Genomic DNA, 23,969 nt, shown 5'->3' with positions numbered 1-23,969 from the left:
TTAAGTTTAATTTCCATGCCTATGGAAACCACGTTAGCTGAGGAGCAGAGTCTACATTAAGTCATGCACACTACCACATTTAAAAGCCTCCATCTTATTAGCAAATATTATTTAACACAAATCATGAAGTGTATCTAACTTAAATTCTATTAGTTAAAGGAATCCATTAAGTGCATTACAAAAGGAAAATTCAGTTTCCAAAGTAATTGAGATTTCGTCTTTATTCCAGTGACAGAAATGGAGCCTGTTTTGATTTCTTGAACCAAGTATTAATTTAGGTATCAGCCAGTTTTAATATTTTTTCATCATTTTAGATAAGGAAGCGAAAGAGATGTGACTAGCTAAAAGAAATTGTTACCCAGATGAGATTTATGGTCTTCATTAACTCCCAAATCGCATACTAACTGCAAATAGTAGAAAATCTAAATTCTAGAAGGTTGATGGGAAATAGATTTCACCAAATTACAGACAAGCATGTAGTACTTAAGCTGAATGAGCAGCATGTTATTGATATCAAAAATTTTGTTTTCTTCTGTATTTTGAAACCTTATTCAACTAATAATCAAAAATGAACTATCAATATGCATATCGTGTTTGAAACGATTAATCAGTGAGTTTCGTGAAAGTTACAGGATTTACCTACCCTTTATTCCAAAACATATTTATAAAGAAATTATTTGTTTGCTAAGAAGTAACATACTGTGTTATCTGAGCCACTGAAAAACAAGAAAAGAGGAAACACAAAAATCTGTGGTGGTGGTAGAATTAGAAAATGGAATTTGAAAGATATTGTATAGGAAGATCAGCGAGTTCTTTATGTTCTGTTGTATCTATTTTAGAATAGACTAGAAATGTGTTGTTTTATTCTTGCTTTCATATGTTGGGGAAATGTTTATATACTAGTTCCTACAATTACTTCTACAACCTCTTCATTTTAATGTAATTTATACAGTATTTTTCATCTTTGTTTTATACTGTTAGATTTAAAATTGTATCACCATCATTTGATTGTGGTAGTATCCAAAATGTGCTAGTTTCTTTACAGGCAGTCCCCGGGTTATGTGCAAGATAGGGACTGTAGGTTTGTTCTTAAGTTGAATTTGTATGTAAGTCGGAACTGGTACATATTGTAGGGGAAACTCTAGCCAAACATTTCTCCATAGCTCAGTTTTATTCTCCCACACCTCACTTCCTTCAGTCCTTTATTCTCAAGCTGAGGTGTCTGCTGAGAAAAGCCGCTCCGCGTCTCCCTGGTCTGCTGGGTGGGGCGCTAGCTTCGCGTCTCCCTGGTCTGCTGGGGCGAAGCAGCTAGTGCGGGGTTGCCTCACCCCGTTTGTAAGTAGGGATCCGATGTAAGTCGGATCCATGTAACCCGGGGACTGCCTGTATATCACTGTTTGAAAATGCATCTTAGGTAGGGTTGAAAACTATTGTTGAGTATGAATGAAGTAATTTTGACAAACTATTTGGAAGAATATATACCTTTCCTATTCAAAACATACTTGATAGCTGATCTTGCAGTTCTTTGATTTTACCTGAATGTATGCAAGTGTGATATTTCAATAGTTTATGACAATGTAATGTGAATGCTATGGATGCTGTTTTAAAAGTTCTGTAATGGAATCATTTCTGAACTTTTTTCAAGGAGAAAACAATTCTTATTCAGCACAACAAGTACTGTACCTGCATATTTGAAGTTATAAATCAAATCTACTTTTGAGTTAACACCATGGCACAAGGGAGTTCAGAAAGGCACTTGGAAAGATTCTTAATTATTCATAAACACACTTCATTGTGCACCTTCAAATAACTAAAGAATACCTGAATATTGTTGGTTAACTTTTATTTAAAAAATAAATCTGCTCTGAGAGCAAGCATGAGACATTTCAGCCAAAATGTTTTAAGGCTTATTATCTATACTTGAAAAGTCCCAGAGGGATAGCCATGTTAGTCTGAATCTTTAAACATACTTGGAAACTTACTGAAATAGCTGTTCTTGAATAATTATTTTTGAATGTTTATTTTAGTATAAACCTTCATGTGACCACTCTTATTCTAGAATTAGAGTGTGGGGGCCTATATAAAAACAAATATTCTAGAAAATAAATTATAGAACAGTTAATTCTGAAAATATCCAAGTGTAAGCTGTCCTTAGTGACTGAATACATCATTTTTTGTTGTTGCTAAAGGCTATGCAATTGTGAGAATTAGAGAGTTCTTTATTTGAGGTTGGGAGGTGTACAAAAACACAAACTTAGTAACTATTCCAAAATAGGGCTATTCCAGGTCCTATTATCCTAAGAAGAGTACAGTCAGGGCTGGTCCAGAGTTTGCTTCAACCAAGACTTTAGAAGGTTGAGAAACTTTGGAGATGTCTACGATTTCAGATAGGAAGATAGAGAGGTAGGAATGATCAGTAAGATGGTTTGTTTGGTAGTCCGTATGGAGAATGATTGACCCCAGTGAATCTTTTTTCTTTAACTTTTGACAGTTTCCTAAAACTGCCAAATTCAAATTTGTTTTTTTAAAAAAATGTACAGTATATATTACATAATCAAATGCTTAAGTGTTCAGAACTAATTAGTATATAATTGCTGCTTGAACTAGGAACTGACCCAAGTGGCTATAAACATATCCCAGTTCAGAAGAGTTGTGGGTAATACCTCCCACCCTCGAATCATTCTGATCTGGGATACTCTTTCTCACATACACTGTGCTTTATCAGAAATATATGTATGTATTCCTATTTCTGATAAAACATCCTGGGATACATTTTTCAACATTCATCACCACTTGGATTTGCTGTAGGGATATAAATATCTGTCAAAAGAGTTAACTGGCTAAATGACCAGTTAGCCTTTGGTGGTACAGCATGGGCAGTTGCAGCTGCGGTCCAACTGGGTCTATGCAGGAGGTGTGGCAGAGACTACTCCAGGGCAAGCTTTTCATCATGGTTGAGAATGGAGCCACTCTGGCAAGCTAGAGGTAGGGTCCCGCCTGCCTGTCATACAGCTGATTTGGTGTAGTTATTGCCAGGGTCCTGCATGCCCACCACATGGTCCGAGCTGCTGCCCCAACGTGCTCAGGGTCCTGCCAGGTGGCCTGATTTAGCTTGTTCTACTCTGGCCAGGCGTAGCTGTCCATCCACTGGGATTTGGATTTGGGAGAGGTCCAGTTACCCAGTAAGCATTCTGCTAAGGCTAATTCTTATCAGGTAACCGGTTAAACTTTTACATCCCTAGTGTATAGAATAGTGCATAACCCTCATTTGCTTGTGCCCTTTCTGTTGATGTTGCACAAAAAAAGCTAGTATTAGTCTGGGATGTATTAGTGTTGGTGTAATTCTTCTATTCTATTCCGTGATTATTAGACTTTAGCTGTAGTATTATGTCCAGTTCTGGGCACCACATTTCAGAAAAGATGTGGACAAACTGGAGAAAGTCCAGGGAAGAGCAATACAAATGATTAAAGGCCCAGAAAAGGTGGCCTGTTAGGGAAGACTGAAACAATTGGGTTTGTTTAGTTTAGAAAAGAGAAGACTGAGAAGGGATGTAACAGTTTTCAAGTACTAAAAGATTATTACAAGGAGGAGGGAGAAAAATTATTCTCCTTAACCTTTGATGATAGAAGAAGCAGTGGACTTAAATAGGTTTAAGTTGGACGTTAGGAAGAACATCCTGTCAGTATGGTTAAGCACTGGAATAAATTGCCTTGGGGAGTTATCCAGTCTACATAATTAGAGATATTTAAGAGCAGGCTAGACAAGTATCTGTCTAGAGTGGTTTAGATGATGCCTTGTCCTGCTATGAATGAAGGGGACATGCAAAAGCAGAGGCCAGTAGACCACTAACAAAAAATTCTGATTAACCTAGTTTGATTACTTATATAAACCAACATGGCGGAGGGGCCAACATAGCATAGGAATTACTTAATTACATGGCTGAGGATTATACAGATCTTGCTGAGTTCATAGACTCTCTGTAACATTACTTATGTCAGTCATGTAATATAAGTAAGATTATCTCCTACTTAAATGCAGTAAGGCAAGTGAATATAAGATGGGGCTTTTAACATGTAAAACATTTAAGGTCAATTGATTATGGTATATATTAAAATCCAACGCAATTAATAGAGAACAAGCTGCATGTTTAAATTTGTGATCTGATCTACATGTATAACGCTCAAGATGAAGGATGGCTAGGTGCCTCTTTTTTGACAGAAAAATCTGGTTGAAAAGGGATAGAAATGTAGCCGTGTTAGTCTGGTGTAGCTGAAACAAAATACAGGACTATGTAGCACTTTAAAGACTAACAAGGTGGTTTATAAGATGATGAGCTTTCGTGGGCCAGACCCACTTCCTCAGATCAAATAGTGGAAGAAAATAGTCACAACCATAAATACCAAAGGATACAATTAAAAAAAATGAACACATATGAAAAGGACAAATCACATTTCAGAACAGAGGGGGTTGCAGGGGGGGGGGAGGGGAAAGGAAGGTAAATGCCTGTGAGTTAATGATATTAGAGGTGGGGAAGGGGAGATGTCTGTGAGTTAATGGTATTAGAGGTGATAATTGGGGAAGCTATCAAGACAGACCCAAGAAAACCCACAATAGAACACCACTTGTCATCACCTACAGCTCCCAACTTAAACCTGTCCAACACATTATCAATAAATTACAGCCTATACTGGAACAGGACACTAAACTCCAAGAAGCTCTGGGAGACAGACCCATAGTCTCCTATAGACAACCACCTAACCTCAAGATGATTCTTACCAACAACCACAGGACATACCACACTAATACCAACCCTGGTACTTTCCCTTGCAACAAACCCCGTTGCCAGCTTTGTCCACATATTCACTCTGCTGACACCATTATTGGGCCTAACCAAGTGAGTTATAAGATCAAGAATACATATTCCTGCGCATCCAGAAATATAATCTATGCTATCATGTGCCGAAAGTGTCCGTCTGCTATGTACGTTGGACAAACGTCTCAGATACTTCGCCAAAGAATCAATGCCAACAAAACAGACATTAGACAGGATCACAAAGAAAAAACAGTTTCTTGCCATTTCAACCAGAAAGGACACTGTCTCAATGACCTAATCACATGCATCCTACTTCAGAAGACATTCAAATCTGCACTTGAAAGGGAATCCTCTGAACTGGCATTCATGCTAAAATTCGACACTCTCCGCAGGGGGCTGAACAAAGACCCCAACTACCTTACCCATTACAAAGATAGCTTCCCCAATTATCACCTCTAATACCATTAACTCACAGACATCTCCCCTTCCCCACCTCTAATATCATTAACTCACAGGCATTTACCTTCCTTCCCCCCTCCCCCCCGCATCCCTCCTCTGTTCTGAAATGTGATTTGTCCTTTTCATATGTGTTCATTTTTTTTTTTAATTGTATCCTTTGGTATATATGGTTGTGAATATTTTCTTCCACTATTTGATCTGAGGAAGTGGGTCTGGCCCACGAAAGCTCATCATCTAATAAACCATCTTGTTAGTCTTTAAAGTGCTACATAGTCCTATATTTTGGTTGAAAAGGGAACCTGATAATGTCCAGTAAGATCTACTGACCAACATCTGTGGTCTGGATATTGCGAGTGGAGGAGGCAGGGAGATGCCAGACCATTATTCATGACAGCTCCTACTTTCCTGGAGCTGCGCCCTACCTTTGTTGAGCAGCTTCAGCTTTCAGCCCTGGTTCTGCAGGCATGATTAGGTTTTAGGGGAAAAGTGAGCAATAGGAGGGATGGAAGTGGAGCTTTGGGGAAAAGAGGAGGGGGTGGACTGAGGTTCTGGCATAGCTGCTGAAATGTCCAGTTTTAAAATATAGGTTGTGCCTCCCTGATCTGGCACCATCAGGACCTGACCAGTCCCAAACGAGAGAATTTGCCGGACCAGGGAAGGCTTCCTTTCCACCAGCCCCCAAGCCCAGCAGGCACCCTGCCTCATGATTCTCCGCCCCTGCCAACTGGCTGGGCTGTTGGCCCAGCTGCTGCCAGCTCTCTGAACAGCTCAGGCTTTGGCTTCAGCAACAATGTCCCAGTCCCACTCTCCATTGGGCTCTGTCTCTGGCTCCATGCTTAATGGAGCTGCTGCTGGGGTCTGGCTCCCTGTGCTCCAGCCCTGCACTCCATGATTTTACTGTGGGCCGGCTGGGGACTGCAGCCCCAGTCCCTTGCTGACCCTGTTGCCGCTGGTGCTGGTTGGCCCCTCCAGCTTTTAGGCTCTTGGGCTCTCTCGTCAGACCAGAGAGTGCTGGTTTTCAGAGATGCAACCTGTATTACTAATTAGTCAACTTTATTATGATGAATGAGTAATACACTCCTTAATTTGTTATTTTAAAATAACAGAATTTAGTTCTGAAGGACATTTATCTTAATTAGATAATTGTATGCTGTACAATTAAGACGCAATGACTAAATTTTTCATTTAAAATAATAAGAAATAATCTGAGTCTAAAATTACTGGGTAAAATCCATCCAGAAAAATGAAATTTATCCATGTCAAATACGTATTTTTAAATTACAGATGTTGAGCCCACGGTATGAATAATTTAAAATACTTACACAGTTTAGAGAAGTAGTACTCAAATCATTGACTCTGGGAGAGTAGCAAAGCAAGGGAGAAGGTAAAGAAATTTGATCTGCTATTGTTGCTTCAGATATCTGTGTGATGACATAATAGCTTAAATCTGTGCATGGAAGCATTAAAACTGTGCACTGCTGATAAAGTACTAGCATAATAGCTTTAAGCAGACTTAGAAGCATAATGAGCCATCTAGTGAAATTTTGTGATATTAGAGTTCGCTGTCTGTCACAAATGGTTTCTGCTAACTATGGTATTTATACACTAGGTGTGGAATTTAGTGAACATGGAGAATGCATACAAGGCCCTTTTGTATCTAATAAATTGTAACAATGGTGTTCTGCTCCGGGCAGGAAGAACCACCAGGCATTTTGGTTCTATGCACAAGCCTAAGAATCTTAATGAAATAAGCTGTACAGGCCTCCTGGAACTATGCTTATGTGGCCCCAGGAGTCCACAATAGGTGTGCTGGGTCAGGCATGAGACCAAATGACTAATGTTCTGTTAGACTCGTTTTCCAGTGGTTTAATTTATAAACAACCTCACGCCCAACATATTTTAAAATCAGTCTGTTTTTTCTCATTTACTTCTGTGTTGCTTATTCTAGACCTAAAGTTACTTTAATAGGTATTTGCTAACACATACAAATGAAAGTTGTTTTAGTATCCGTACAGCAGTGACAGTTGTTATATGCCTATTTAAGTGAACCTTACATTGTGTACTAATATATATTAATTTTTATTTATTAGGATTTATAAACATATAAGCACTAACTACATGCTCTAATACTGTATGTTTCACAAGGAAATACATTAATACAAAGAGCTACCCTGCTTACCTTAATAAAAAAAAGGAAAATGAGTAATGCCCCTTCCACAGAAGACACAAAGGTCCCTTGCAGAATGCCAGGTGGAGGGAGGAGAGGAGGAAGGAAAGTGTATGTTGGGTCCTAAATAATAAACAGACTCTTGACTTGATATTGTTTTTCAGACTCTGATGGAGCAAAAGAGTAAGCACATACTGACTATCATATATAATATGTATATAATCCTGTGTATAATCATATTGATAACAGATGTAATAATTCACTTAAATGCATGCTTTGTTTCTTTGCTTACTCTAGGCTATAGGCATTTTTTTCACCATAATATAGGACAGGCCCACCAACAGAGGCAGGGCAAAGGAGGCAACTGTGGTAGCCAGAGCACCAGGCCCTATCAGTAGTCACTAGAGCACTGCACAGTACCCTGCAGAGCCCCAGGCAGGACGCTTCAGGTGGCACTAACAGGACAGCGCAGTCTGCATGGCAGTGAGGGCCAGCTGCCCCAGCCCTCCCCTTCTGCATGAGACCCTGCCCTTTCTGGGACTGTAGAGCCTGTCCTGCCTCACTTCAGTGGCCTGGCGAGTCTGTCTGCTGGCCTGATACAAGCTGTTTCCAGATGAACTGTTATATTATATCTTCCTTTTAAAAAGGACATTCAGATATAATACTGTAAGTTGCTTGCATATTATATTTAGCTGTATTATGTATTTGTTACCTGTGTGTGAATTGTTCTCCCATAATTCCCTCAATAACACCTGAAAACAGTTTACACAATATGAAAAACCTAACTAAATGGAACTGTAAGAAACAAAGAAAAAATGCAACCATTTTCAGAGGTGCTTTAAATAATTTCTAAAATTAAATAGTGCACAAACTGGAAACCCAAGACTATGAAGACTAGATAAAAAGACTGTAAAATACATCGATCGAACCTTATTATAGCTGTGCAATCATTGCTTCTGTAGGAAAATCATTAACACTTTATTATAGCCCCACTGATGAAAATGAAGGGACTCCCAACTACTTCAGTTGATATGAAACAAATGGATTTCCACCTACAGATTTGCAAACGGAATAACCTATAAAAGGATATTACTAGTGAGGATTGCTGCACTTTTGAAACACAACTACTTAAAATTTTAAGGAGACGTCCTGAAAAGTTCCGGATATACTTTAAAATAGCTAAAGGGAGAGAAATTCCGCCCCCTCCCCTCCGAAATATAAGATTCACTGCACTGTAACAGATATTCAGATATATTTGGGATAGGTATAGAAGTAAAAATTCAAATGCTGTAAACAAAAGTACAAGCCTGAGTTTGAGTAGAACTGCTACTGTTGCGCACAAGGGAAAATTAAGATAATTTTCATGCACAGATACTTTGCTAGCTATTTTGTGTTCTTGTGCCATAATCAGTACATTTGTGCCAGGTGATATTTCACTTATAATAGCATTATTGCTTAAATATTTAGAGCTTAGTGTGATAAGACTGCAGGTTTTCCCTTTGATTAATCAGGCACTGGTATACCACAACATATATTTGGAAGAGAATGTCTAGGTTACACGACTTAAAACACGTCAAACCTTTCTTCACCAAATGAGCGCACAGTCAAAGAAGTAGATTTCATTATCCGCACAGACAAGGACTCAAGTAGTTCTATATCCTTCCAGAGCAGATACAAAACATATCTACACTGCTACAGTGACCTACCTCCCCAGCCACATCTTTCAAGATTTTGCTCCTATACATGCATTGTGGGTATAGCTCATCAAATGTCACAAAAAACAATGTAAAGAAAACATATAATCACTATATTCTCAAATTAACACACTCTTAGAAAAAAAATAAGACAAATTCCCCATATCCTATGAACAAACACTTTTCAAGAAGGGACTGAGGGAAAGCTGACTGGTGTGGAGGAACACGTGATTTGAATAGACATATCCCTTAGGGAGGATCTATTAATGGGGACTCTCCTGATGAGGAGAGGATGGAAGATTAATAAAATATGAGTAGGAAGGACAGAACCAGTCATGTTAGAAGGAGAGTGGAACTCTTTGACAGCTAGTGTTGTTTGAACCCTGTCATAGTGTTGGCCTTCTCAAGAAATATAAGAGTTCATTGAGTTTAAGTCCATTAATGGCTATTAGCCAAGATGGTCAGGAATGGAAGAATGCTCTGAGTCTCCTTAGCCTTTGTTTGCCAAAAGCTAAGAATGGGAGACAGGGGATGGATCACTTGGTGATTACTTGTTCTGTTTATTCTCTTTGATGCACCTGCTATTAGCCTCTGTGGAAAGACACAGTAACCATTCATCTAACTCATATGGCAATTCTTATATCATGATCCTTTCTCTTCCTGCATTCCTTTGTCTCATTCACTTGACACCCAACTTCTTCCATAAATGAGATGGGGGCATGTCTTAGAGAATGTGTCTGCACTGCACTTTAAATCTGTATCTGTGGACTGGATATTTCCAACATCCACACTGCATCATACATCTGGGCTTACAGGTGCTTAACGTGGGACTCATAGTTTTGCTTATGTTTCCATAGTGCGCTATATATACTCTGATTCAAATCTGTATTATTAGCTGCATACATGTTACAAAATAACAGTGCTTTGGACTGAAGTCACAGCAGGGCTTGACCCAGAAACCTCATCAAGGTCTTAGGACCTGAATTTGCTCTCCAAAATCAATCTGATTTGGTTGTTGACAGAAAAGGGTCTTGGACTCAAACCTGAGTGAGAGCCTCAGTTTTGTGTGTAGTGTATGTATAACAAGTCCAGGTCCACACTACAGGAGAAAGTCAACCTACTATCTGGAACTCTAGCTATGAGAATAGTATAGCAGGAGTCATTGTGCTTCAGGACAAATTTTTGTGGTGTCCTCACTGTTGGAGTTTGATGAGAGAGATTCTCCCATTGGCTTCCCTTACTCCTCATGACCTGATGTAGTACCAGGGTTGACAGGGTACCATCAGTGGTTGATTTAGTGGGTCTTTAATAGACCCACTAAATCAAAGCCTAGGAGATTGCTCTTCAGAACAATGATCTCAGGATAAGTGAAGACATACCCCAAGAGACAGCATTCTCCACTACATAATCCTGACTACTGGTTACTGAATAACACAGAGGTCCTGTGGAAAGAGTAGTGTATGATCATGTGTGTCATATTTAAGCCTTGTCATTTTCAGTTTTAACTTTTTTTTTTTTAAACCCAAAAGTCCAATTTTTACAAGAAGTACTTGTTTTGCCTCTGAGCATCACTTGTGACAGGCTGCTAACTAAGCCAGAACTTTGCCAATAAAGCCTGGCTGAAAAGGGCAATTGACCCCAGTGAGCAAGCCCGTGCTTGAGGGACTAATGAGAAACAGCTGTGGACTTCATTAGCTAGAGGGCTCGATAAGACTGCCAGAGAGGCAGTTGTGAGGGGAAGTGGAAGGGGAGGAGCTAGAGAGTGGCTGAGTGTGCTCCCTAGGGATGTAAGCGACTAATCAGGTAGTCGACACACTGGTCAACTAATTGCTTCTCCCTAATGCTGCCTCTATCAGAAAGAGGCAGCAAAGGGGGAGGGGTAAGGGGTGCTGGAGTGAGCCGGCTTAAAAGCGGTTCCCCCCAGCTCTAGCTCTGTGGGAGGGGGCAGGGGTGAAGCAGCAGCCAACTTTGAAATATGCAAGAGTATCTGCTGGGGCTTTTGTACATTTCAAAGTTGGAATGCTGCATGAAGGCTGGGGCCAGTAGGCAGTCCCCCGCTAATCCTAGGCTCCATGTGGCACTTGCAGTAGGGGGTCTTGTACATTTCAAAGTCAGAATACAGTAGTTCTTATTGACTAATTGAATAGTCAATGGAAATCCCATCGACTATTTGATTAGTTAATTAATCAAAATTTAACATCCTCTGTCCTCCCCAGCCAGCTGAAGAGGCTAGCTGAATTTGTTGCAGGAAGAAACAAACCAAGCTCTGTAAATCAGGGTTACTCAATACTCGGCCCATTTGTTTGTGGTCCGTAGGTGGCAGCCAAAACAAAAAAGTAGTCCATATGATGGTCTTCTGTTGATATATGTTTTAGTAGTTAAATTCCTGGACTGCCATTGCTCATTAAAAGTGCTGTCATCTGGGTGGAAATCAGGTAAATGTTGCATTTTATTAATATCAGCAGAACTGACTTAAATGGGGCCTGCGTGTTGTGTAGTCTTGCCCGTCAGTGTGAAAGAAGCTATTTGCATATATTTTCATATATATTTACATGTATATGCAACTACACTTAAGTTGCAGCCCTCGGCATGTGCTGTGAGTATCATTGTTGACCCCAGGGCTTCCAAAGTTGATTAGACCTGCTGTAAATAGAAGGTGGTGGGAAACTGGCATGGACAATAAAAGGCACAGGTGACTGCACAAGAAAGGGTTCCGGTTGATTTGTGGCCAAAGGAGGAGCTCCAGGGCCAGGAGCCTGGGTGAGGACTTTGCCACACACACTACTTTTGAATCATTCATTATATAAAAATAATTTATTTTATTAGCAAAATATAATGTACTGCACAAGATATGTATTCTGATGATATTCTGTATTGCGTATTAGTCTGTGAGTATGTGCAAAGCTACTTGCTGAAGTAAGGCTATGCAGTATTAAAGAAGATACACACAATGAATAGGCTCTCAGGCAAGTACTGAAGTGTATGTGCATCTCAATGTCAGGGGTGACGCAAGGGAGGGACATACATACCCTTCTCTAAAATGCTGATGTGGGGAGTAGGAGCAGAACCAGAAGGAAAGAAACTGGATCCAGAGCCTTCCTTTTCTGGTTCCTGCCACACTACCTGTCTGGGATGCTGTGTGGTTCCGTGCAGAGACTGCTGTCTCCCAGGAGCTACTGTGCTGCCCTTGGCAGCCTCCTAAGCAGGCAGCATGGATGGAGAATGTATCCTGTTTCCCCTCCCCATGCTATGTAACCTATTGGGGATGAGGCGAGTGTGAGGAGGGCGAGCAGGGAGTTGGAACAAGTTACCTGAGTGGGTGTCACATGGAGGGTTATACTTCCCCAGCTGGTAATACTTTTATCTCCCTCCCACTAATTGTGTATGCTCCAAGTACTGGTGAATTTCACTCCCACCTCATGCACATTTTCAAGCATTTAGCAGATAATGATTTAAGGATCTGACACACTAAAAGGGGAAGAAAGCAAAAACCTATCATAATACTTTTGAGAACACAAACAAGTATTCAAAATGTATTAAAAAAATAGGAGAAAAGAATGAAGTTGAGAGTATGTACTGCAATGCTGTGGCCCAATAATTAAATGTAAGTATTTATAGGATAATAGTTTTAAGTCTAAACCGTGCACTGTTTATTCAAACCAAAGTTTTATTTGAGGATTAGTGATGGATTGTTTTCTTAAACTCAAACGTGGTGGTCTGCAGCAAACCACATTGAATTCCACTCAACAAAGCTATAATGTATTTAAATACATTTTTCTCTATCCTTCCAACCAACAATATAAGCCCTATATATTTACCCAGCAAAAAATATGTACAAGTTTTTTTTCCTGATTTTTTTACCTGCTTTTGTTGTTGGTAGTTGAAAACACGGATACATTCCTGGGAAAAAATAAATAAAATAAAACCTGAAAATGAAGGGCCTTAATCATATTGCATATGCTAAAGGGGGCCACCATAAGTTTGTAAGACAATTTTAATTCTAGCATTTCCTAATCTCTCAGTAACATTAATGCTCTCTTAATATTGTTTTTAATGTAATATGTTAGCTTATATTTTTGACTTTTCATTTAGCTATGCATTCTATCTAGGTAGTGGTTTGACAATGCTCTGAAAATGTTCTACTCATCAGAGAGAAGGGGGGCACTGTTTCCTCTATATGCCTTAGTACATCAACTTAGAACCCTTTTTGTAATTTATAAAGTTCTATAAAGGTATTCATTTTGTCCTTAACAATTATGTAATTGTTTAAAATACATAAAACTCATTTATGAATATTTATGCTAATATTCATAAACTGAATGAAGTTTTGTCAGTCTGTTTTTCGTAAAAGAAATAGTTGAAAACTTAAGTTGTGTAATTAAGAGTCACTTATTCATAATCATGTTATTGTTTTAGAAGTTATCCTATTTAGAATACATAAGAAAATAAATTTGTAGTTTCCAGCATTGATATTCTTAGTGTTTGGGATGAAAGGCTTGTAACTAGTTTCTAAGAGGATACCAAAATTATCCCTTTAATTTTGCTGGCCTTTGCATTTTTATTGCAATACTTTATTTTCTTTCAGATTGGGCAACTTGTTTTTAAAGGCATGAAAAGACTGAACCGAATCCAATCAATAGTTTTTGAGACTGCCTACAATACAAATGAGAACATGCTGATCTGTGCACCTACTGGAGCTGGGAAAACTAACATTGCAATGCTAACTGTCTTGCATGAAATTCGCCAGCATGTTCAGCAAGGAGTTATCAAAAAAGATGAATTTAAGGTAGGAATTCAGTGAACCAAAACCAACTTTTTTAGCTTGCAAGATAAAACCCATTATGCAGTTATACACATTATATGAAATCAAGAAGTTTTCAAGGGTATTATACTTCTCCAAGCATCATAGAAAATGCTGGTGATTTACTTCATTACTATTAAACCAATTCCTATTTGTGTTCTGAAAATCTTATTACCCATGTGAAAAGCTATGAAAATACATTTAGCTTTGATGCAGAACCAATTCTCAAAGTAATGAGGCTGTATAAACAAAATCCATTGTTTTCTAAACAGTGGCACACTTATCCAACAAAGATAACTACTTTTCATATATCACTATTAAGATTTTTCACTCTAAGTGCCTAGAATCATATTTCACAATAAATTGTGATTTGTATTGGTTGCCATGAAACAAATGACATTGTGCAGTTTGCTCATTTATCAAGCTAGTGTCCTTTTGGTGCAGATTGTATATGTTGCTCCTATGAAGGCTTTGGCAGCTGAAATGACAAATTACTTCAGCAAGCGTCTGGAGCCACTAGGCATCACCGTGAAAGAGTTGACCGGTGACATGCAGTTGTCAAAAGGTGAAATTCTGCGAACACAGGTATGTTTTGTTTCAGATTAATAGTGCCTATGTGCATGCATGTGTACAATTTTCATTTTTTTAAAAAAACTTCAATGTGACAGTTGAAATATAACATTGTGTAATTTTTACTGTGTATGTTTAAAATGAGACCAAAGTTGAAAATGCTTATACTATGGAGAAAACTTTCAGATATATCTGAAACACAACTTAAAATGATCAATTTTTTCACTGAAATTTGTGGTTCCATCTACAATCCTGTAATATACCCACAACTTTCCTATCACATCCCACTTTTATTAGGTCCCTGAGTAAACCCATGTGCTCCTCATTGCTTATAATCGTTAGTAGAACCCGGTACTTTTCTTATGGATTCCAGTTTTTAATTGCGTCTTCTTACCTTTCGATGACTGTGGTACTAGTGACTCATTTAAAAATAAGTCCTCTTCTGCCTCCCTTGACACTCTCTGCACAAAACACAAATACTCTCTCTTGCTCATGCTCTTGCACACGCATGCATGCACACACAGAGAGAGAGAGAGAGCGAGAGAGTGTCAAGTAGGGTCAAGTTCTTAGAGGGTAAATGCAAAATAAGTTTGAAATATTACTATAATGTGTATTGAAAATGAATATTTTGTCAGACCTTTTTAAAATATGAGGTGGTATTGTAGTTGTATTGGTCCTGGTTATTAGAAGAACAAGGTAGATGAGGTAATGTCTCTTATTGAAAATTGTTCTAATAAGAAGGTATTACTTCAATCTCCTTATCAATCATATTTTTAAAGGGTTAATAACATTGAAGATTCTCTTGATGACTAATCTCAGTATATTCTCTGATAAAGAATATTTATGATGAAAAGTATCAGATATCACTAATGAAGTCCTTTTTTTGCTTCTTGAGAAATTCTAGACATTATGATAACTGAATTTGACTACATGGCTTCATGAACAGTTCTGTGTAGCATACAGATTTTTTTTGTTAGCAATTATGTTTTACTATATTGTCGTCTTGGTTTAGAAAAGTGGCTTTTCTCAGGTATACATTTTGGGCAAACAGTCTTTCTGCCACTTTTCCATATTTTTGTATTTGCATTCTTAAACTTCTTGTTACCACTTTGTCTCCTAATTTCATGAATAAGCTCTGGCTATATTGATTATCAGTTCGAACACTGGCGTAATTAATCCAGTAGTGATTAAAATTGATGCAATTGAGATCTACTTTTTTCTTAATTTTGATATACTTTACATCTCTTACAACCTTACATCTCATTAGACAAAAATTTATTTCCTATGTTAAAAATACACATGTATTGATTATAAATCCAGAAGGAAAGATTATGGTAATCTAGCCTGACCTCCTGCATAATATATACCATGAGATTTCCCCAAATTAATTCATGTTTGAACTAGATTTTGTTTTCTAAATATAATCTTTATTTGAAAGTTTCCCACCATGAGGGTTCCACCATAGCCCAGGTTTGTTCCAATGATCAGTTACTGACATTGTTAAAATATACACCTTATTTGTATTTTGTCAGCCACCAGCAATAAGATCTTGTTATGCCTGTGTTTCCGAGACTGAAGAGCCCTCTCATCAAATTTTGTTTCCTTTTTTTTGTTATAACTGTGTACGTAAGTCATCCCTTAAACTTTGCTTGGTTAAAATTAACAGATTGAATTCTTAGCGCCTTTCACTATAGGACATATTTGCCAATCAAATTTATTCTAGTAACTAGTAATGTTCCAGTGCACTGAGGCAGAGGTGGTAACCGAGACCATGGTCACAGGCTACATAAAGCAGGGTCAGTTAGGATGTTCATATTTGAGCTCATGGCCCCAATAATTACCCTCCAAATGGCCCTACTCACTTCAGGAGGATTCCCCCACATTGCTAATACAATCCTCATGAGGTAAGCACTCCAAGAGAGTTTTGGATGATGCTTTAATTAGCCTGGCTCTGAAGAGTTAAGGTATTTTCTCTAGATGCGGGGTAGAAAGGTAGTCTTCTCAGCAAGATTCCAGTTCCAACTACTTAGCCCGGATGGCTAGATATGACTTTATCAACTATGGCTGAGTATTCTGACAAAATTGTTACTGCAAGATCACAACCAATTCTAGGTGGCTTTTCAGGAAGGCAAGTTACTCATCTGGTCCATGCTACAAGTTATATTGGGGTCAGCAGATGTGGCCTGCCATGTGTTGGCAACAGGAATTGTCTTGAGGAGGGAATCGTAGTTACACTCCTCAGGCTTCCCCACTGAGGTGCAAAACATTATAGAAGACCTTTTATAAAGACAAATTATATGTCGCCAGCCAGAAGACAGATAATTCCCTATTTGCCTTAAAAGACTCTGGAGCCATATTAAGATCTTTGGGCATGTATACACCAGCACCTAAGAGAATCTTCTATTGGTGCCCTAATCATAGCACTACAGGGACCCACAGCTACATCATCAACATAGTTACAAGCGGAAAAAATAGTCCGCGGTCCACAAAATCTGCCTGTCTACATCAACTACCCAATCATCATGTAAGTGATATTTGAGTGTCATTATAGAGCCATCAGCCATTCTGCATGTCAGTACACCTACTGGCTACCCCTTTCCTTCCAGAAAGAAAAGCTATAGCAACAGAAAAGAAGGCCCTAGATTTTATCCAGAGGAGCTTTGTCATAGAGTTTATAAGATGCCCACATAACACTCCCCAGTTTGGTGCACAGATGCAGCAACTATACTTTGACACCCACCAACTACAGATGGCCTCCTTTTGGTGAGGGGAGCTATGGAACACATCCCAGAACCATTTCAGGGCACAATGTTTTGTTCAAACTACTTTCAGGTACCCAAAAAGAATGGAGGATGGAGTCTTCACTGCTCAATAAATCCACACCTAATCCACACTGCTCTTCACTTCATTTCCAAACCATGATTCCATATGATTTTACTTGTAGAGTCATCCCCTCTCTAGAGAAGGGCATGTGGTTTATAGCTCTTCATCTGAAAGACGCTGACTTAATTTATGTATTTTATTTAAAATATTTTACCCCTCCTCTCTATTTAAAATATTCAAGGCAGCTTACAACATTTTTAAAACACAATAAATAAATATATATAAAGTAAAATACAAGATCCCAAAGTGGAAGGAACATAAAACATATATTAAACATACTTCAATATATACCTGACTCTAAGAAGGTTCCTGAAGTTCAAGGTGGACACAGCTTGGTTGTTAAAAGATGCGTAGTGTAAACAAAGCTTTAGTCTCTCATCAAGAGCAGTTGATCCAATAATAGCTATTACTTCACCTACCTTCTCTCTCTCAAATCTTGAGATCAACATGGCTAGAACTTTGCTGCTTGGATCTTGTGAGAGTTAATAGTTGAATCATTCTACTTTCAGGAGATGATCCAAATTCTGTTTGCTTCTATCAAAAGATCCACCTCACTAGTGTCCTCCAAACAATGGAAACAGTTACAAAAAAAAAAAAAAAAAAATCAGTTCAAAAATCATGGAGTCTGAACATACTGAAGTTGCTACAGATGTCTTTTCGTTACACTGCGGCTATGTCTAGACTGGCATGATTTTCCGGAAATGCTTTTAACGGAAAAGTTTTCCGTTAAAAGCATTTTCGGAAAAGAGCATCTAGATTGGCACGGACGCTTTTCCGCAAAAGCACTTTTTGCGGAAAAGTGTCCGTGGCCAATCTAGATGCGCTTTTCCGCAAAAAAGCCCCGATCACCATTTTTGCGATCGGGGCTTTTTTGCGGAAAACAAATCTCAGCTGTCTACACTGGCCCTTTTGCGCAAAAGGTTTGCGCATAAGGGACTTTTGCCCGAACGGGGGCAGCATAGTATTTCCACAAAAAGCACTGATTTCTTACAGTAGGCAGTCAGTGCTTTTGCGGAAATTCAAGCAGCCAGTGTAGACAGCTGGCAAGTTTTTCCGGAAAAACTGGCCAGTCTAGACACAGCGGCTACGTCAACACTGGCCCCTTTTCCGGAAGGGGCTTGTAAATTTCACTAGTCGTCGTAGGGAAATCCGCGGGGGATTTAAATATCCCCCGCGGCATTTAAATAAAAATGTCCGCCGCTTTTTTCCGGCTTTTAAAAAAGCCGGAAAAGAGCGTCTAGACTGGCCCCGATCCTCCGGAAAAAGTGCCCTTTTCCGGAGGCTCTTATTCCTACTTTGAAGTAGGAATAAGACCCTCCGGAAAAGGGCACTTTTTCCGGAGGATCGGGGCCAGTCTAGACGCTCTTTTCTGGCTTTTTTAAAAGCCGGAAAAAAGCGGCGGACATTGTTATTTAAATCCCCCGCGGATTTCCCTACGACGACTCGTGAAATTTACATGCCCCTTCCGGAAAAGGGGCCAGTGTAGACGTAGCCAGCCTGCATGTAAAGATACCTAAAGGACTTCCCTCCAAAACTTGAACTGTCTCTAATCCACCTGCAAAACTTCTGGTCTCCCTCTTCCTCAGTATAACTTCTGCACTGACGGTGTGTACTGTCAATGCAAATTTTTTTTTGCCACATTGAAAACTGAATGTGATAACTGTATAAAAATAATAAATAGCTATTATACTCCCTCTATTGCTCATTTTTGTGTTTATTTCAGTTTTTAAAATGAGGGGCTTTAGTTTAAATAGAGCTGCATTATTTTTTTCCATTTTGCTTCTCCAGAGTGCAATATTTAGGGACCTTATTATATAGTTTAAGTCCAGATTGCTGTGAAGTACAAGTTTCTTTCTTGTGCACAGTTGACTGACTGTGGCTTGGAGTCTATTTTTTTTTCCTATACAGGCTCTTTACCACCTTGATCACCTAATATGTGAGCACTTCCTAGTAGTGCATCAAATGACATAACTAACTTCTGCTAGGTGTGGATTTGTTGTTTCCTCAGCTTCTCCCTGGGGAAAATGACCGGGTAGTGGGTCTTTTAAAATTTATACATGCCACTTAATGTTTATATTACAGAATATGCATAGAATGATAGTTTTGGCATATCAGCAGTCATTAGATGTTGTCTTTTTGCCAGATAACTTTCTGAATGGTTGTTGACTTGGACTTAAAAATAGACTAACACCCTTTTGTTTTATGCAATTGACAAAATGTTTGATACAGCTTTGAACACCGTTTATCAGCAATCCTTGAAGAAAACAATCCTTGTATGGCTCTGCCCATACAGTGAACAATTTCAGATATCTTTGAAATCCCTTGGACCATGGAGAACTTGAATGGGTTTGAACTAGTACAGATTTGTTTGTAAATTACTAGGCTAGGAGACATAACATGTTTTTGTGATGCTGCCTTATGCTGGCATTTTGTATTATAAACAGATGGCTCTGTTAGCATGATGCCTTAGCCTGTAGTAGACAGCTGTAACCTTTAGAGGATCACAGATATGACTTCCTGGCCCCCAAGAATATTAATGCCTACAGGGAGATAACATTGAATAATGTGATTTGATACACGTTGTGCTTTCCACTTTAGTTAGTTGCATATATGCTGAATTGTCCTTTTGTTAAGGATGTTTTATTGCTGCGTATGCAAAGAAGTTGGCTGTTTAAAGAGACGTAGGGAGGTCTATGACATTGTAATAAAAGGAGAACACATTTAAGATGACTTCTTGTTCACTTGGTAGAAACGTGGAATTTCTTTACTGTTGAAGAACCATGAAGTCTTTTGTTATTTTGAGTGTAAAAGCCACATTCTTCTTCAAGTACTTACTCATGTTGATACCATTGTAGTTGTGCTTTGTATCCATGTGTGTAGTCACCAGAAATTTTTGCACTAGTGGTGTCTGTAGGGTCAGCTGTGTTGCCCCTTAAGTGCTGCACTCCTTGGTCAGCTCCGTGTCCTCTCAGTTCCTTCTTTCCTTCCATGGTGGTCAGTTGGAGTGCCTTTCCTTTGGGGATGTAAAATCCCATGTAACCATGTTTAACCACTTAACCAGTCTCCTGCCTATAGCATGGCACAGGTTGCTTCAGTAGCACTGGGCCTGCTGCACTGTGGGCTGCTCTGGCCTGTCCTTGCACCCAGAAATAGAGGGACTCAGAACTCCCCTTATGGAATCCACCCGCTACCTGGCATGTGCGCTGGCTGGACATGAGTTACCTAACACTTCAACTTTGATGAGCAGTGCACTTCAGGCACTGGCACTTGCCCAGCACTGATTGACATTGCTAGTACCACAGAAGAGAGTTAAGAAATGCTGCTTCCTGGTGCAAATGAAGAAATTGTCAGCAACCAATGAGCTTGCCTTGAGTTGCCCACCCACCCTGTAGCCCTGCGGCACTCAATCAGCAGCTAGGGACATTAGGCCATCTAAAGGACGCCCTCTGACTCTAGTGAGTAGTACAGGTCCAGCCATCCTTCCAGCACTGATGATTTCCTGGTCACAGGTACCAAAGGAACTCAGACCTTTGTCTACTCTTTAAGCACAACCAGTGCTGCAAGCCTTGACTAATCTTTGCCATAAAGCCGCTCTTCCTAAAAAAAAAAAGAGGTTTACGCACGTATATACGTGGGGGATGGTTATTCTAGATAAAGGCAATAATCTGCTACTGTCATGGATCCAGTAAATCGCAGATTAATTCTTTCCTGGAGCCACCGTTGTTTCCTTTTGCTGTCCTGTCTCAGGAGCAGAACAGTACAGACCTAATTTCCTCTCTTTCTTCCTCTAACACCACAATATAAAAAAGTGCCATTTTATGGCGAGTATTGGCAAATTTAATAGGGCACCATTTCATGTCATAAACATTTTTATACTTGATATGATACAAATAGTTTAAAAGGCCCTTACTGTGGAAAAAATTAAGAAATGTCAATACAATCAACTTAAATGTCTGTTTTTCAATAGCCTGCTATTACAAGGAAATTCTTTGCTTTTGTGCTCCTGTATATTTTATTTCAGAGCAGCCTGCTTAAAAAAGTGTCATTTTAATTACATTCGTTGTTGACTAGTCCCCAGTTTAAGAAGTTTCCATTTTGCCTCTCAACTTGTAGTAGAGTGTCAAGGACTTGCAAGAGTCAAGTCTGTTTTTTTTTAAATGTGCTGCACTCCAGAGGAATTGCAATATGGATATTACAACAGCACTGGTTAAAGTTATATTTTTTTCACTGAAATGTTGAAACAGCTAGTTTGAAATTGCAGCATACAAGTAGCCATCTTGGCTATATGAATTTATGTAAATGTAACATTTATTTACCTTTGATCAGTTCTGAACTTTAATCCAGCAATACATATAATTTTAAAGAAAAGCATTTTTGTATTTTTTGACTGATGAAAACTGAAATCTACTACCTTCTGAAGAGGTACAGCTGTGTCATTGCCATACGCACATATACTGCCTCTATTTTTCTCAAAATAGTAGACGATCTGAGTAGATGAATACTAGGTTTATGTTTAAATTAGCTTAAAAAGGGTTAAGTAATTTTTGATCCAGCATTTTGCTTTTTAAAGTTTTTATGAAATGAGAAATATTTTTATTGTGCAACTGTAAAATAGTAAAAACACATACAAATGATTTGTTGAATTGCCATATTCAAATAAATATGAAAACAATGGTCACTGGCAATGTATGCTTCAAAAATCAACACTGTATAGTTTTGAAATTGAAAGGAATGTGAAAAATATCAGTGTCCTCAGAAGATCATAAAAGTAACACATTAGTGATATAAACAACTTGTTTTTCAAAGAGCCATTTCTGAAATATAAAAACAGAATGTATGCAAGTGGCGTTTTAGTAGAAAAGGTACTTGTCCAGTATTGGTGCTGAGATTATTTCCTCTGCTCATGAAAAATCGTTTAGAAGCGTGAATAGATTTTGACATCTTAAAGATTAGTTGATTAATTGCACTTCTGATGACAGAGCAGAAGTGAGAAGTTAGGCAGAGACTTTAAGAATGTCATAACTGATGGCATGAGTGGTGTTGAGGATCGTAAATGGCATTAGGACCTTGGAGAAATATGGATGATTACCTAGATAGGTTTTGTGAGCTAATGAACTTAAATATTGAGACACAAAAGTTTTATGCCCTTTTGAAATAGGTTTCTAATAAAACGGGACAATATTTTTTTCTTTTTAAATTCTTGACTGCTAAATAAAAATAAGCTGCTACAGGACTGTAAGTAAGAGAGAGCTTTAAGTCTGCAGTGTCAGTCCCTCTTGTCTGTGATCTACTATGTTTTAACATAGTACAATCCTCATAATTTAATAAAATGTATTTATAGATAAGAGCAAATAGTGAATTTGTAATATATTTTCTTTTGTAAGTGATGGAAAATGGAGACACCAAGTTTCGGCAGTTCATTATTTTGTCAGTGTAGTGGGCAGTACACAAGCTTCTAACTACAGGACGAGACATACTACTAAAAGTTGTATCTCTGTATAATGTAATAATGAGAGAGTAATTCCAGAGTAGTGAAAATGAAAACGACACTTTTTCTGATTATTTTTAGTCAGACAAATTTCTCAAAACACTAATTATTGCATTCAGTTTCTTCATGCTTAGATTCAAGCCAAAAATGTTTTTAAAAAAATCCAGACTTATGGAATTTTGAGTATTTTTAAAAAAAGAAAGCTATATTTCAACTTTGTCAGAAATTAATGATCCAATTGTTAGTAAGCCACTCGACACATATATACCAATTCATTGATCTACTTCCAGATTTACTGAACTAAGCATATTGTTTGGACTGAGGACTAGTCTCTCTGCTTGCTTGACTAATTTGTTTTTAAGTAATTTCTGGAGGATTGAAAAGGATAGTGCACATTAACAATATATTATTTTCCTTCATCTCAGAAAGATGTACTAAGCTACAGTACTCAAACTGTATGATTATTCTAGCAAAAGTGTATAACTTATGTGGATTATTTGAGGGTAGGGTAGAGGGATCAATTGTGTGGTGCAGTATATTCCAATCTGGATATAGTCCAGAATAATAGCTTGGAGATTGGTATTTTTTTTGAGAAGTGGTCTGTGTCCTTTTCTAGGTCAGCTCCATGATATACTTCCATTGGAGCTTTTGGATCATAAGATGAGACATGTAGAGGCTTCCTGTGGAGCAGGAATCAAGCAGCAACCATGAAGATGAATGCTCAGGTTTTCAGAGCTGCTGTATACCACAGTATTAAGTAACTCCATTTTGTTGGTGATGTCAATGTGTCTGAAATTACACTTCCTGTTGGCCAGTAGGGAAACAACCATATTATGTAACTCAAACTATTAGAAAGATATTAGATCAGTCATTTCCTTGGTAATGCATTTCGGTCTCTGATAAGTATTCCGAGATCCAGAATCATGATACACAATTCTTTCCTTGGGATTTCTTTGTTGGGAATAGAGAGGAGAGAATCATTATAATTTATTAATCAAATTGTATTCTGGATCTGTCTTGTCCATGTTCCCTTACTGATTTATAATGGTTAGTGGAAGTGTTTATACCCTATATCTATTTGGCAACTACAGTA

At 38.4% G+C, this 23,969-nt stretch overlaps 1 protein-coding gene across 2 annotated transcripts in view; it reads left to right on the top strand.

Annotated features, from left to right (window-relative positions):
- Window positions 1-23,969, top strand: part of ASCC3 (activating signal cointegrator 1 complex subunit 3) — a 417,235-nt gene that overhangs the window by 89,797 nt on the left and 303,469 nt on the right. For both annotated transcript variants that reach the window (XM_006118439.2, XM_075923934.1), the window contains exons 9-10: window positions 13,720-13,920; window positions 14,380-14,520. In XM_006118439.2, the coding sequence (XP_006118501.2) occupies window positions 13,720-13,920; window positions 14,380-14,520 (342 nt within the window). The remainder of the gene's footprint in view (window positions 1-13,719; window positions 13,921-14,379; window positions 14,521-23,969) is intronic.

Source organism: Pelodiscus sinensis, chromosome 3 (assembly GCF_049634645.1).
Source record: "Pelodiscus sinensis isolate JC-2024 chromosome 3, ASM4963464v1, whole genome shotgun sequence".
NCBI classification, from domain to species: Eukaryota; Metazoa; Chordata; order Testudines; family Trionychidae; genus Pelodiscus; species Pelodiscus sinensis.
This window is presented reverse-complemented; position numbering and strand designations above follow the sequence as displayed.